The following is a 16,438-nucleotide window of genomic DNA, read 5'->3' as shown; positions in this document are numbered from 1 at the left end:
TAATGACGATGTCCTAAGTAGAGCAAATGTGAACAGGAAGCTGTTACGTGAAATCAGAGTTAAGCAGCTCAAATTCCTTGGTCATATCCTCAGAAAGGATGGTTTCGAGAACCTAGTATTGACAGGAAGAATAGAAGGAACAAGGAGCAGAGGCAGGAAGAGAGTGATGTGGTTATCAATTCTGAAAGACTGGCTAAAAGAAAGGGGAGCTGAACATAAAGCGACAGAGCTTCTGGAGATGGCTTATAACAGAGAATTGTGGCATGACATGATCGCCAACGCTTTTAGGATATGGCACCTAGAGAGAGAGATTGTTGTTTGCAAAAAAAAAATTGTGCTATTTAAAAACCACCTCATGTCCTGTTCCTCAAAAAAATACATAAATTAAATTTCTGAGTAAATTATCTGTATTGGCATTTAAATTTCATGCATCGTCTATAGATTGTTAATTAGATAAAAGTTAAATCAAATCAGGATGCTCTAACCATGCGTAGTACTGCATAGCAGGTTTTTTCTTCCAATTTTTTTTTGTGATCTAAGCAATTTGCAACTTCTTTTATTTACGGTTTCAAACAGCTACAGATTAAAGCCTATGGTGAAAAGTATTTTAGCTGGCTTTTAAATTTGCCGTTCTGAAATCAATCATAAAAATAAAAAAAACCACTAAAAATATATACAGCAGATGGAAAAACACACTTCCAATTGATTATACAGGCATGAGAATAAACTTTCATGGAAAAACCGGAAACTGATATAAAAGCTGAAAAAGTGTGTGAAATTGTGCAAAAACAGCCCAAAGCAGCCTGAAAATATAAAAAATTGTAAATGTTGGTAACAAAAACACCTGAATTCTCATGCCTAATTATAGAGTGCCTGCATGATGCATGTACCTGTGGGTAGTAATCTTCAAAGGCTCTGTCTGGTGTCATGTGCTTGATGATATCTCCTATGATGGTGTTCACTTCCTTTTTCTGTACAAGCAACAAGAAATACATATTACTATGGTTATTATGGCACAAAAAATTGAAAAAAAAAATTGTAACAGTAGTTGTGATGGGCTAGAAAGCAAATGTCAAGAAATAACAAAATTCAAATTTTGATAATGGACTGAGCTTTCGATGCTAGCAGGATTTTTATCAGACAGAGCGACACGACAACCCAAGACAAACATACATTTAAATCCCAAACATAGAGAGTGTCAATGGGGCAAGAAATTAGATGAGACATTCTTCTTTATGTAGAAATGACCCATGATCACATTTGTAAAGTAAATATGTGCCATGACCTGACCAGTGGGTCTACAACTTCGAAATAAATCAAGGTATAAGTTGTAACTTGTATACTATGCATCCTGAAAGCCAACTTGAACCACCAAATTATCGTAACTATCATTTCATAAAATCAGAATTTGATTATGCTACAGGTACTTACCGTAAAATGTCTGCATGGATACTCTATCCATACCTCAGCACATTCGATATAATCCTGAAAAACAAACACAATGAATGATGAGTAAACAAACTGCACGATAAGATCTGATTTTTGTAAACATGTTATATTTACTTCATGTAGTTAGGCAATAGAAACAAATTAGTTTGATCTTTCGATCGACCACTGACGCTTGGTCGATCCTTATTATTTATAAAATCAATTGGCCGTTATTAATTGTGATAACATATAAATCTTGAAAAGTATAAATTCAGCATTAATTCAGATAAATTAGTTGTTAATTCATAACAAGCATCGAAACAGCATCGGTGGTCAATCCAAAGATCAAACAAATTTGTTTCTGGTGCCTTATAAATCGTCAAAACAAAAGCACACATAATTTCCTTTCACCACTGCTGTTTGCATATACTGTGGAAATATGAGTTTCAACCTCAAACGCAAAGTTACAAATAAGAATTAAAAAAATTACACAGTGCATCATTTTAAATTCATGTATTGTCTAAATTAAAACACTTCACTTTACATCTTCAAAATTGCAAAGCAAATGTTCAGGGCTTATCCAACACCCTCAAAACAACTGATATGTCGTTATTAATCTCCATAACTTACCGCAGGATTTTTAAACTTCATCACAGCTTTCCAAACTTCATTGAGGACTGAGAGTCTCTGAGCCTGTGGAGGGTCTTCCATCATCAGATTCAATCCCAATGATCTATACAGGTTGTGCTATGAGGGAATACAGGAAAAATAACCTTGTTGGTCATTCATTTGAAAATACAGCCTACATCCAAACAGTGAAAATACATGTACACTCCCCACAGCTAAGCCTTTAGTTCATCCATGGATATTTAACAGAAAATGGTATACTATGAAAACATTTGTGACCCGCTCCCACAAAACCAGACATAAGTCACTAATTTTGAAAATTGAGTTTATGATGTCATCATTTACATGTAGTATAGGTCTTGAAACAAATTATGTTTCTGGGATATGTGGTCCTCATTCTATGGTCTTTCAATGGGAAGGGGGGAAGCGACACACAAAGAAAAGGCAAATGCAAAAATAAAATGGCTTTAAAGACTTGGTTTGGCTCAGAAAATGCTAGATTTGGGTGCTTTAGACGTAAAGGAATATTTTGTTTTCAATGGTAGGTTAAAGTAAACATATTTTAAGGAATCAAAAAATAATAAAAACGGAAAAAACAAAATCTGCAAGGTTTTTCACCCCTTTCCCAACTTTGACTTGCAGTATCTCAAAATGGCTGAGTGCGACTTAAAGCTTGTTTTGTCAGAGCGGGTCACATTTGTTGAAAAAAAAATCAAACAAATACCAGAAGCTATAAGCCTTTAATCAATGGAGCTTACAAAGAGAAAGAGTTCAGTATGAACCCATATCTGTTGTGTCCAAAATTATAATTGATTGTCTAACAAATCTGAACCAATTTATACAAAACTGGGAACGATGGGATTCTTCTGTCCATTTCCTTTCTTTCACACACTTTGAACCATAAACTTATGCAACAATGAAGTTAAAAAAGACTCTCTCCCAAGCCCACTACCTTTAAATTCTCATGTGTATATTCGATTCTAAACGGAAAGTCCTAACAATTCAAAAAGCTGAAAAGAGTAGATGTTTACCTTTGGGAATCCAGCTTCCTCACATTCTTTAATCAGCTCTGTAAATCCCATGGCACGACTGGCAATGTACTCTGGTTTGAATGCTGACATTACTGAATTCAACAGCAAGGCACTGAATAGTAAAAACAAGATTATGCTTTGATGTTATGATTTTGGGTCTTAAAACTTGCATTTTCAATAGCAATGTTTTATCGGTGGTGTTTAGGGTACACCTTCACATAATACTGTGCTTGATTGATTGCATGAAGAACTGACACGTCCTAGCTAGTTAACACAGCACTGTTTGTGAAAACAGCAAGTATTTATTGGTAATTGATTGATCACTTGCTCATTTTGTTGTTTGATTGTTTAACTTCATTGATAAATTGATTACTTGAATGATCGCTCAACTGATTGATTGATCGATTGATTGATCAATTGCTTGATTTAATAGTAACTTACGTATTACACTGCTTCTTGCATTTTCCTAGTATTTCAGTGAGTGTTTCCTGCAAGAGAAAATGAGATACAGAGAAAAAAAAAACACCCATTATCATCATTATTCAAGTTGCAAGTCAATAGTCAAAGGGTCATAACTGTTGGTCTGAAACCCAATAACCATACCCTAACCTTAAACTTCTCTCTAACCTAACCTAAGCCCTAATCCTAACCCTAAACATATCCCCCGACTCTTAATCCTAACTCTTACCCTAACCTTAGTCTAACACTATCCCTAACATTTATAACAACCCTAACCCTAACCTTATTCCTAACCCTAATCCTAATATGCTCTAAACCTTAACCTTTTTGGGGGCTAATGACCCTTCTAACTAATGGGCTGAAAATGAGATCCTGACAGACTGCAGAAGCAGCCAAAATATATCGGCATTGAAATAATACTGTATATGTTATTTCCTTTCTACAATGGGTTATTTCTGTTGAAATATATTTAAACTCCTATAGAAGACATGACCTTAATCTAAACAGGGTGTGTGAATTTCAAATGGGGTTATTTGAATGGATGAAACCATTTCAAACCTACACCCCCTGTGGGGAGATTAAGGCTATGTCTTCCATACAGGTGTATGTATTTCAACTGCAATAGCCCAATTTAAGGGGGTACTACACCCCTGTGGTAAATTGATAAATTGATTACTTGAATGATCGCTCAACTGATTGATTGATCGATTGATTGATCAATTGCTTGATTTAATAGTAACTGTGGTTGATGCGATCTGATTGTGATGATTCATCATTGCAGCGAAATTACAGCGCTTTGAGTCCTCTAAGATCTGGAGAAAGGCGCTTTATAAATCCAAAATTTATTTTATTTATTTTAAATTTGTGACTATTTTTGCATTTTTCTCAAAAAATAATAACACACTGGTAACAAAAGTTATGTATATTATTGGGGCAAGGTATCCAATTACTACACTGAAATTTCAGTGACTCAAGACAAGCGGTTCAGTATATATGATAGGAAATGAGGTACATCCTAGCGGTACCTTATTTCTTATCATAAACAACAAACCGCTTGTCTTGGGTCACTAAAATTCCAGTGTAGTAACTGGATTCCTTGCCCCTATAATATTATACATAAATTTTGTTACCAGGGTGTTATTAGTTTTTGAGAAAAATGCAAAAATAGACACAAATTTATCGAGGGGTGTAGTACCCCCCTTAAGTGTATTACATTGAAAACTGTAAAGAGTACTGAAGTGTTCCAACAAATTGTTCATTCTTTTGTCGGAGATTTCAATTGACTGACTCATTTGTAAAAAAGGGGTGTTAGACAGTATTCACCAAAAAGAAGAAAAAGAATGTTTTGGCTAAAAAGTTTAATCTGCTGTTTTTCTTTCCAGACAGTCAAACCCAGCTTTTCAAATAATCATATGACTTGTTTATTTTTAGGTTGGCCTATATATTAATACATCATCAGTCACTGAACCTGAATGAGTGACATACAATATTATGCTGCAGGTCCCCCAGACCATGAAACATACTGCATCACCCTAAAATAAAAATGATTTAGGGAAATTTGAATTCTTTAATATTTCTATAATACGGATTACCAATACAGGTGAACAGTCATGCAAATTACATGTATGTTCAAGTATTGGCTGGTGCATACTACTTACTTCTGGTGCTTGGTGAGCTATGCATTGTAAGATCCAATCTAACGCTGGTGAAAATAAGTTGAGATAACTGGTCATGTCTACCCTCTGCATGGCTAATATATTCTGAACTGTATCACCTTGGAGCTGGATAAAGAAATAGGACAAATTTATAACAAAAGTATTGAGGTAAAACAATGACATTCAACAAATTCTTCACACTGTCTGTATGTACAGTCACAAGTATACTGCGCCAATAAAGTATTCTTACACTTGGAAAAATAATCACAATTTCCAAACTGAACAATATTGGAGTAAATTTGTTTTTTTAATAGATGCACTATCTAATCCTGCACATTATGACACCACATTGAATCCAATGTGACTTCAAGAAGTAAAGTTACAAGCATTTGATTAGACAAAGGTCCAGTTTCAAAAGTGACAAACTGGCCTATTCAAAAACTCCACAGACCACAAATCTGGTTTGAGAGTGGTGAATGTCTAATTTATGCGTTTGGCATTAATTTAAAACAAAAGGAACAAAAGAAAACTGAAACAAAAGAACTGACAAACAAAATGAAAGTTATAAAAAGTACAGAAAAGTAAAAACTGAAATACAAACTGCTTTAAATAACGCTTCATTGAAGAAACTGTGTTGTCTCTTTGTTGCGCTTGTTGGAATCTTTTTGCGCCTTGTATAGGCCAGTTTGTCACTTTTAAAACTGGACCTTTGTCTATTCAATTGCTTCTTGAGGTCACATTGGATTCAATGTGGTGTCATAATGTGCAGGATTGAATAGTGCATCTATTAAAAAAACAAATTTACTCCAATATTGTTCAGTTTTGATATTGTTATTATTTTTCCAAGTGTAAGGATACTTTACTGGTGCAGTATATAATGCTGTAATCTGGAATATTTACAAGTTCATATTGATAATCAATGTGTTAATCAACATAAATACTTAATTTGTGATTTTTCTTTACCTGTTTGTAAGAAGACAGGAAGTCATAGAAGTTACTTATGAGATGGGTTCTAGCTTCAGGAGCAACTGACATACCAACCTAAAAGGGAGGGGAAAAAAAGAACATATGTATACATTTATTTATCTAATATAGAGAGCAAAATAAGAAAATATGTGCTGTTTCGATCATAGTTTCAAAAATATAAATTGGATTTTTTTAAAGCAGGGTGTCACTTTAAAGCTAGCATTATTGGGCAAATGTTGGTGGCAAATTTTGAAAATGCTGTGTATCACATTTTGTATCTGACGTCTCCACTTGGTTCTGGGCTAGTTGATGATACAAGCTGCACCAAAATAATTGGTATCAATCAATATTGGATGAGACTGACACATCAAAATTCAAAATAAGATCCAAGCAATTTGTAGATATATTGCATGTATAACAAGTCATAAACTATACATTCTGAGCATTTTGCATTTGGAAGAGGCAGGCTTTTCAATAAATATCAAAATTGATGGGTATCAATCATTTTGATACAGCCTGTATTAACTCGATTGTTAAAACTACCTCTTCTATGCCTGAGCAAAATCAAAATAAATTATCTGCATCTTGCCACAGATGCAGATATTTTTGACTCAGCTACTGAACCCCATCCACCACTTGTTCCATGTTACACTTACCCTACATAAGTAGGCTCTAGCATACAGACCCACCAGTGGATCACCAATACCTCTCATTTGACTGGTTAGCCTTAGTAATGCCTGAGAATACTCCCTGAAAAAATTAGAATATATTACAGGATATGAATATAAAAAATATCATACTTCAAATTTGCTACTTTATTTGCAATTTCAAACCTAAGGTCCGTATGCACAAAAGAGTTACACCAGGTCTAAAGTTAGACCTGGTCTAAGTGGAATTTAATACCAGGAGAAAGGACATTTTCCTTTACATTTTCTTAAGTTATTTTGTATTATTTTTGAACTTTGCATTTAAACCTTTAGAATTTGCTAGCTACTCTAAGAAGGAATAAGAGTAAAGGGCCATTCCTGATGGAAGTAAATTCCACTTACAACGTAGACCAGGTCTAACTCTTTTGTGCATACAGACCTAAGAGTTTAAAGGAAGGGTGTACAGCTCACTTTCCTTGTAGGCAAGTTGGGTCAATTACCAAGTTCAGCCATTTCCAATTTCTGGTTCAGTTGATATAGTACTACCAGTACTTCACCTTGGCAGTGTTTGGCTGACATATTAAAATGTAGTTGTCTTTTTTGTTGTTGCTAATAATGGTGTGCAACATTTTCAACAAACATCTCTCAAAGAAACTAACATGGGTAGAGCTTGTCATAGAAATCATTCATATCTAGAAAACTTGCAATTTTTAAGGAGAAAAGATAATTCACAGGATAGTGAAAGCTATTAATTTTGAAGGCTTTGCACATGTATCATTCATTATTTGGACATTTTAAAGGCTCGCATCATGATAGTATGAATAGGCAAGCCTGATTGAATCTGTCGGCAGGCCATTATGGACATGTAGTCCATGCATTGGCTAGAGCATTGAAACAGTATAACTAATTCCTTCTTACCCTGGGTTCAAAAAGCTATAACATTTCAAAATGGCTGCCTCCACATATCTGAGATAAGAGTTAAGAAAGCAGTTAATTCTACAAAGTTATATTCTGCGTATGCTACTTCAATAATAGATCATCTACTTACTAGCGTTGATGTACAAATACTACTAGTGCACTAATTAATATTATCTTGGACAATTTCTACATTGTTGAATCTATGGATCTGATCCTTCATTAGGCCTGTAATGGAAAATATTTGCAAGGTCGTTTGTGTGCAAGTCCCAATTAACTTAACTAATGGATGTTTTAAAGATATTGACCTTCAGGAAAATATGAGATTCTCAGCACAAAATATTTAAGTTTAAGTGCTCCACCACTAATGATCATCAGAAAGCATAAATAATTCAATTTAATCATAGTAGTTTATTCCCTTATTCAAATTAAACTTGCTATCGCCACAAGTTACTGTTCATGTTCCTACCTTAACCATGGTTTCCGAAATTGATATACTTCTGCGACATGTACTCTTACACCTTAATATTACGTATCAAATGATTGCTTTCCCGTTTGCCGTTTACAGCACATTATAACATTTGCTTTGTACATGCCAAATTTGAATTGTGTTCTGCTTTAGCAAATCACTAATTGTCAATTTAAACTATTAATCCTAAATACTTAAATAACTTAAAATGATTTTCTAAGGATACAGTCTAGGAATGAGCTCTCTGATGGAAGCGATCTTGAAGAACCAATTCCTGCAGGTTTCCTTGGCCGAGTCGGGCACCTGGTCCGGTGAGAAGTTTACCGGCAACATCTGGGGTGTCATGCTGCCCGGTGGAAGGTAGGTTGACTTGCGACGTATGCGATCATAGACAAGGTTTCCTGAAACGGTAATCAAAGGTACATATTTATCTTATGGTATAATTATGTGACATGATCTGGCCTAAACACTAAAAGGAGTAAAAGCGCATCAAATTTTTTTTTCCCAAAAAGTCACAATATTTTGACGACAATTTCTGACATGCTTGTCTATTGCCCACTGATATATGGTGCCAATTCATATAACCTTTGCTGCTTAACGCCCTTGGTAGTTTTAAATGTGACCGTTTAATGACAACATGCACACATACGAGTAACTACCATCACTGAATGACGTTGTTTAAGCTGGGACAAAATGGTGGATCAAGATCTGAGCATCAACTGTTCAGCTGGGAATGAAGTTTGTGCGCCAAAAAGTAACAGTCATAAATTAAAATGTTTATCATTCTGTACAGTAGTATTTTTTTTCACATGCAATTTGAGTTTTTTTAACGTTATCTCAAAATGTATGGAACAAACACTTTCATGTCTGATGTTATAATTATTGAACAAGCTTAATGAGTGTACTTTATCAATAACATTGATACTTACCAAACGTATCCAAGATATCAGTTACAAGAACAAATTTGCTGGGATAGAACTGAATCACAGATATGTCTGCCAGTAGCTTGGAACACTGTCAAAACAAAAAGGAAACACGTTTGAACAATAATTGTTGCTGTCGTATCACTAACTGGCTGAGAAGACATTAAATCAAGGGAGACCAACCTGCAGCCACAGGCTTAAAGTGGCACTTGATGATGTTCAATATGGCCTGTGAAACCTTTCCTCACCAAAGAATACTATTGTGAATATTAAAACAAAAGTTATTAATAACACTAACTGCAGGCTGCCAAACTTTCTGAACTTTGCAATATGGCCTAACTAAGGGTAGACCACCAATGTATTAAATGGACATTACATTAGGTTCTGGAGAAGAATAGCCCTCTCTTGACTATAATGGCCATACACTGTGTAAACACAGAGTATAGGGTCTGATTGGCTGATTCAATTGGAAGACAATCACCACAAAATCATAGCAACAGACTGGTAATCTGATTGGGCAATTGATGTGTCAAACCTGCATTCTGTGATGAGGTGGCACAAATGTTGCTCACTAACAGGGCGGCACATAGGTCACAGCAAGAGAGTGACATTATTCTCTGGAAGCTAGTGTAGTGACTTGCTACACTATCACACCATAAAAGTCAAAAAATTGGCACAATCAACTGTTTTTGTAGAACATGAAATCAACGTAATAAAAAGGCAAACAAGTGTGACCTTTCATTCTTGCACAAATTTGAAAAACAATGGTTTTATGGGCTATTATTCCATTTGAAATACATACATGTACCCCCCTATGGAAGACATGACTTCAATATTTCACATACATGTAGGGGAGTGTCAGTTTTTAAAAGGGTTTACCTGAATGGGTGCTTCATTTGAAATCTACACCTCCTGTGTGGAAGATTTTAAGGTCATGTCTTTCATAGCGGGTGTATGAATTTAAACAGGAATGGCCCAATGTGAGCAGTTACTACTACTAATTTGCAATTGTAGCGTGATGTCAAAATCAATCGTAAGATATGGCATATCACTACAACAGCTAATAGCTTTCAACACTGAGACAATGTTATTTGCAATGTTTTATGACACAAGTATTGAGCATTTTGATCCAATTGATCTATTTATGTTTCAACCAGCAATTTCTGCTTGACAAAACCAGTAATTTACCTACTAATATTCTGTCCATCTCATTATAGGACTTCATCAGATCTGGGCATCTGGTCCATATGTGACTTAGAAAATAAGTATCTTCCTCTTCATGGTCTTTGTCCCCCTCTTTCTGATCGCCAATGCTTCCCGTACTTCTCTAGACTTTCAGACATGCTCCCTGCCAAGTATTTGGGAGTCCTCCCCATTGACAACATGATTTTCCCATGGCGACATGGTCAGATATGGCTGACTTAGTTTGTTCTTGCTCGTTTCCCGGCAAGTGGATCAGATGCTCATATCTGATAAAGTCCTCTGATGTGATGGACAGAATATTAGTAAAAACTTATCGATTTTGTCAAGGAAAAATTGCCAATTGATTTGAAGTACAAATCTGGTGAATCTATTCACTTGGCAGATAAAACAAAAGTTGGGCAAAACATTTTGTATACAATATATTTTGTATCTTGTCAATGTTGCTACAAAAATTGTTGTAAAATTACAGTTAATGGTTACACTACCTGTATAGCAATTTTCAAGGCCTTGACTTTCTGGTCCTGATCCCATGAAGATACAAGGGCTTGATTGAGCTCTTCTATGCGATGGACATACTCCTGCTGACTCAAGTTCAACATCTCCTTCACTGAGCCCTAAACAATAATAGAAAAACAGCATTATAACCATGGCCATTCATAGAGCAGCTTCCTGGTGTGTTCTCTCTCAACATCTTTATTTGATTGTGCACACAGTCAGAAGTGTTGTTATAACAAGCCCATGATCTTACTTCTTCCCTGTCTATATTACTATGCCATGCGGCTGGCCCCGAGGTGGAACAGGCAGCGATGGGATAAGAAATTTGCTGTTTTGCCATGTTTTACAAATCCTTTTGATCGATCTCACAATTGTATTTTCACACATAATCCCCAATTAAATTAAGCGTAAGATTGATCATAAGTCTTAATGGGCACAGGTTTCAACAACTCCAGCTTCCATACATCTTGTATTTTAGCCAATCGGCTTATGTTGGTTGTTGTTAAGGCAGTTTTTGAAAAACAATTCTGACTTTTATGAAAGTTACTAACTTATGAAAGTGTGTACTCAATTGAAATTGAAAAACAAAAACAGCCAAAATGCAAGTAAATTACATTGAAAAGCACCAAAACTTAATACATCTACATACACAAATAGCCAACTATTAGCAAGGTGCAACAGATATTTCAGGGGATGGCAGGAATAACTCCTTAGTCATTGTTAGGCACCTTGTGGCAATATGCTGCTTACATACCTCCTCAAAGTCATCCAGTTGTTCCAGCCTGTTTTTAACTTTGTCAGTGACAGTTCCTTGAGCCACCTGACTCTTGACATTGACTGAAAAGATGAACAAACAATGGTTTATTAAATGTCAAGAGGTTACATGTACAAATCATTACATATGCAAGGTATTGTGTAATTTAAGGCTCATGAATAAACTATATTGAATAAGAAATCGACAAAATGATCTCTGACACTTGGGGAGTATGAATCCCAAAGGTCAACTGAGGTCAAAGGTCAGGTCAAATTTAAAGTTGCTCCAATCGGGCTATAACTCAGAGAATATGATCCCTGACACTTGGGGAGTGTGAAACCGCAAAGGTCATCCAAGGTCGGGACAGGTCAATTTAAAGTTGCTCTAATCGGGCTGTAACTTACAGAAAATGATCCCTGACACTTGGGGAGTATAAAACCACAAAGTTCATCTGAGGTCAAAGGTCAGGTCAAATTTAAAGTTGTTTCGATAGATCGGGCTGTAATCTTATTGCACCATATACTCATTAATTGCGCAAAAAGTGCCAACTGCATTGAAGTTGAAGCTGTTATAAAGAGCTCTTACTTAATCAACTTCAAGTTGAAGTTGCAGCAGCAACAACAAATGCTGTCATTCTCTATACAATATACTTAGAGCAGAGTTAGGTGGACAAAAGAAATAAAAGAATTTTTTATATAAATCGAGAATAAAAAAACAAAACAAAGCAAAAGAAAATAAAAACCTATCCCAGCACCCTAACGCCTCAAACTGAGGCTAACTTCAGATGATGATATAATATAAATGTTTCCAGCGTGGTGACATCATTTAATGTGATCAAATAAGCTTATTGTGTTGTGCATCTTGGTAACTGCAAGCTAAATTGATGTAAAAATATTGGCCTTATAATTTGCAAACCTTGATTCACTGTCTTTGGTATTTTTTTAAATACATGCCTGTTCATACAGCACAGAAATGTGTAAAATACCAACCTTTTTCTCTATCAGCAGATGAAAGAAAACTCTGTGAGAAGAAAAAACATGAAATAAAAACAAATTACACATTATTGTCAGTCTTTAACACTAAATATATATACCCAATTTAGACAATTTTAGGAAACTCTCAAAACAGAATGTGATGCTTTAAGTTCCATAATCCAAAATTCACATATTCTTAATCGTACCAGTAGAAATAATAAAACAATTAACTACATACTATGAACAACATGATTGATATAGCAAAAAACAATAATGAAAACTAAAAAGAGATGGGTACCAATCACTATTAAACTAATAAGAGTTTGTACATAACACAATAAGAGCTTGTACATACATGTAGTTTGATGCACAGCACATCAATTAACACAGTTCTATGCTCTGTTACAGCTTTTATAAAATCCTAAACAGCCGAGTGAATGTTCTTAGTCATCCAGTAGTTTTAAAGAGCATTTTGTAAATAAATTTAATAATGGTACTTCCTTTTTGGAACTTTGCGAAGTTTCATCAGGCACATGACCAGTCCAGCGGGTCAGTTGCCCTGAAGAAGTCTGGTGGTGCATTGTAGGAAAGTTGCAAAAAATAAGTTTGGGTATTAGATTTATTTCCAAAACAGTATACTACATGATTGCGAGACTATTGTAACAGAATAATCAATATAAATTCATGTTTTTCCTATTCTCTACCATGTGATAAACAACAGGCATGTCCATTATTGTTTATTCTCAAATTGGTTAATCAATATTATTTCAATAACTAAACATTATTTTAATATATATATGGAAAAACCCATTCTGAAATGAACAAAACTTGCTTTACTTGTGCATACTGCAATCTTGTTTGAGTATTAACTTCTGCAACTCCCTACATACATGCATCTCGACAAGCGTGTTGCGTGATGACGAGCCTGCTGCCGTTTAACATGTGATACACAACATGCAAGAAGTAACAAAATTCAGCCCTTACAACCTAAACCACAGCCACTGACTAAGAATACCGTAAAAACTCGATAGTTAGCATATGTGCTTACTATCGAGCGCTTTTGAAAACATGAAATTGTACCAAAGTCCGGCGCTTTACCAACTGAGCTAATGGGATTGAAACACACATTTGCAGGTTTACAGTACTTGTTCATATATAACTATGTTCAAAACCCTTTACACTTTTGTGGATGGGGCTGTTCATGTTTGCATGTTTTAAAAGTGCTCGGTAGTAAGCACATATGCTAACTATCAAGTTTTTACAGTATGTTTACTAATACAGAATTATCTACTCACTGTTGTAATAGACAGCTTCTCTGATGTGGTGTACTTGCTCAGAATACTAGCTTTCTTACTGGACCAGGGTTCAAATGAATCATCCATGATTACAGTAGCTTCTAATGCTTGAGCTCCATCAGTCTGAAATACATAATGAGTGCATTGATTTCAAGGTATGGATCAAGGAATATACTAAACAAAGTCTAATTTTTGCATTTTTGTAAAATTAACAATAAAATAACCAGCAAAAAGTTTTTTTCTTGAATAAGGGTAGGTAATAGTCAAGGACAAACCAACCCAACAATTACTGCTATCTTTGCTTTATTTTTTAAAAACTTGATCAACTATTTACTATTACTAATCCCAATTTGGGCTATTCCAGTTGAAATCCATACACCCCTTAACCATTCACATAGGGAATATGCATTTCAAATGGAGTTGTTAACCCAAATGGGTGACTCCATTTGGAATCTACCCTTGGGTGAGAGATTAAGGGTCATGTCTTCTATAAGGGGTGTATGGATTTCAACTGGAATAGCCCAATAGCCCATTGTGAACTTTACACACTTACACTGTCCTTGCGAGGAATGCCAGCACCACCAGACAATGGATCAGCCGCAGCACTCAGCGGATCCAACTTGGGTGTCACGGCAGCTTGGGCTGCAAACTGAGATAATGGATCCGACCCATCTAGAGCACCAGGATCTACAGCCTTTTGAGTGGAGGAAGTCTTGGCAGAGTCTACAGAGTCCCGACTGCTGGAGCGACCAACCTTCTTGATCTTTGCTTCTTGTACCTGAATAAGTAAAAGAGAGCAATGTTTCAAAATACGGTTCAATGTTACAATGCATGTACCAAATAGCAAATTGCTCTAAAATGATTCTTGAATATAAATAAACAGCAGTCACATAACAGACTCACATTCCCATGTCATGGTTTTGTCATTTGACCCTTAATTCACCTAAGATCATTTTAATTAAATCTCTTGGGATTAAATTAGGCCAATAGCTACATACCAATGAGCAATCTCACCATAATTTGTCTGAAAAAAAAATTGTTTTCAATAACAGCATTTCATCTGTGTTTCATTTTAAAGTTGAATTATGAATTTCTCAAAGGGCTCTAGTGGTTCCATACGAAGGTACCAGGTACCGGGTATTCTAAATTTGAATAGTTTAATTTAGTTAATCTGCTAATATCCCTATATTCTTCTTTAAAATTCTGGTAACATTATATATCCGATTGAATTTTTTTTTTTTTTTTTTTTTGAGGCGAATTTTTTTTTTTAATTTTAAAAAGTACTGCACCTATTTTGAAATGCTACAATGCATTAGGATCACCCACAGTTAATTTGAAGAAAAAAAAATTGGATAAAATTACATTTTTGTTATCCTTAATTTGTAAACCACTAACTAATAATGTTTACCGCTGTATCTGTCACATATTACAAATGCATTGGTTTTCCATGCATTTATAATATGTGATAGATGAAGAGGTAAATATTAGTTTGTGGTTGGCATATTAAGAATAACAAACTGTAATTTTTCGTAGTTTCTTTTTCAATTTTTTTTTCAATTTTTTTTTCATATTAGCTGTAAGTGAGCCTAGCACTTCAGAATAAGGTCCAGTAGGCTAAGAACGGGCGGGAACTCGGGCACCTGGGAACTGGTGAGAGCCTTATTCTATAGGATACAGAGTGACTGACATTTTTGCTGGGTGAAAACTTACAGTGATGGGTTTAAGAGGATGTTCCAGTGCTACTTCTGAAGTCAGCTGCAGTTCTTTTCTTTCTGTTTCATAGTTATGAAGCCTTGAGCACCTAAAATGTCAAAGAGATGAGACACAATTTAAACTTGATTATAATTATAAGACAATGTATTTGAAGCAATAATAATTGAACATGCATTGAATTGGAATATAAAATGTAACCAAATGTGAGCCCAGGCTTTGAGTTTTGAGGAGTGCGAGTGTTTGATGAGTACTATTTATCACACTCCTCAATTTTTTTAAACTCAAAGCCTGTGAGCCATTTTGCAATTTCAAAATTTGGGATTGCGCATGAACTGTGCATTAGCATCCAGGACAGGTCTTGTAACATGTTGTTGCAGTAATAAATAGGGTTGGAGACTAGTTCACACACAAATTTTGATGCAAAAACTATTGGACAGGTACCATTTAAGGTTAGGGCTCGCTGACGTTTGATGACTTCACGACTGGGCCAATAATTAGGTATGAGAGGCAAAACTTAGTTAACAAATTTGCAAGTCAGCCAAATTGGCCTAAGCCGGGGCCCAATCACAATACATATTTACATAGAAATAAAAGGGTTGTCAAGGAAATCTACATAATTAAATATGTTGTCCATACTTCACTTGACCCAAATACATGTATATATGATTTTTTTGTGATTAGACAATCGCACATGGAATTTTGTGATAGCAGTTCCACATCTAAAAGCTGCACTATCATGAGACTATGCATGTTGTTTTGTTTTTTAATTGATGCATTAAATGTTGGCTGAATATTTTTGATAAAAGTTAATCTTTGACAAGATGTAACTTAATTTGCTACTGTCGGAACGTGCTACTCGTACCAAGACCGCCTGAAACGATACC

At 35.2% G+C, this 16,438-nt stretch overlaps 1 protein-coding gene across 2 annotated transcripts in view; it reads right to left on the bottom strand.

Moving 5' to 3' along the window:
- LOC140164359 (VPS35 endosomal protein-sorting factor-like) overlaps positions 1 to 16,438 on the bottom strand; it is a 40,358-nt gene that overhangs the window by 16,583 nt on the left and 7,337 nt on the right. For both annotated transcript variants that reach the window (XM_072187633.1, XM_072187634.1), the window contains exons 2-18: positions 15,552 to 15,642; positions 14,395 to 14,619; positions 13,842 to 13,964; positions 12,562 to 12,592; positions 11,573 to 11,655; positions 10,809 to 10,937; positions 9,127 to 9,211; positions 8,424 to 8,598; positions 7,732 to 7,779; positions 6,823 to 6,916; positions 6,164 to 6,241; positions 5,204 to 5,326; positions 3,528 to 3,574; positions 3,087 to 3,198; positions 2,059 to 2,175; positions 1,432 to 1,485; positions 891 to 971 (exon numbers count right to left, since the gene is read on the bottom strand). In XM_072187633.1, coding sequence (XP_072043734.1) covers positions 891 to 971; positions 1,432 to 1,485; positions 2,059 to 2,175; positions 3,087 to 3,198; positions 3,528 to 3,574; positions 5,204 to 5,326; positions 6,164 to 6,241; positions 6,823 to 6,916; positions 7,732 to 7,779; positions 8,424 to 8,598; positions 9,127 to 9,211; positions 10,809 to 10,937; positions 11,573 to 11,655; positions 12,562 to 12,592; positions 13,842 to 13,964; positions 14,395 to 14,619; positions 15,552 to 15,642 — 1,696 coding nt within the window. The remainder of the gene's footprint in view (positions 1 to 890; positions 972 to 1,431; positions 1,486 to 2,058; positions 2,176 to 3,086; positions 3,199 to 3,527; positions 3,575 to 5,203; positions 5,327 to 6,163; positions 6,242 to 6,822; positions 6,917 to 7,731; positions 7,780 to 8,423; positions 8,599 to 9,126; positions 9,212 to 10,808; positions 10,938 to 11,572; positions 11,656 to 12,561; positions 12,593 to 13,841; positions 13,965 to 14,394; positions 14,620 to 15,551; positions 15,643 to 16,438) is intronic.

The sequence above is a fragment of the Amphiura filiformis genome, chromosome 11, assembly GCF_039555335.1.
Source record: "Amphiura filiformis chromosome 11, Afil_fr2py, whole genome shotgun sequence".
NCBI lineage: Eukaryota > Metazoa > Echinodermata > Ophiuroidea > Amphilepidida > Amphiuridae > Amphiura > Amphiura filiformis.
This window is presented reverse-complemented; position numbering and strand designations above follow the sequence as displayed.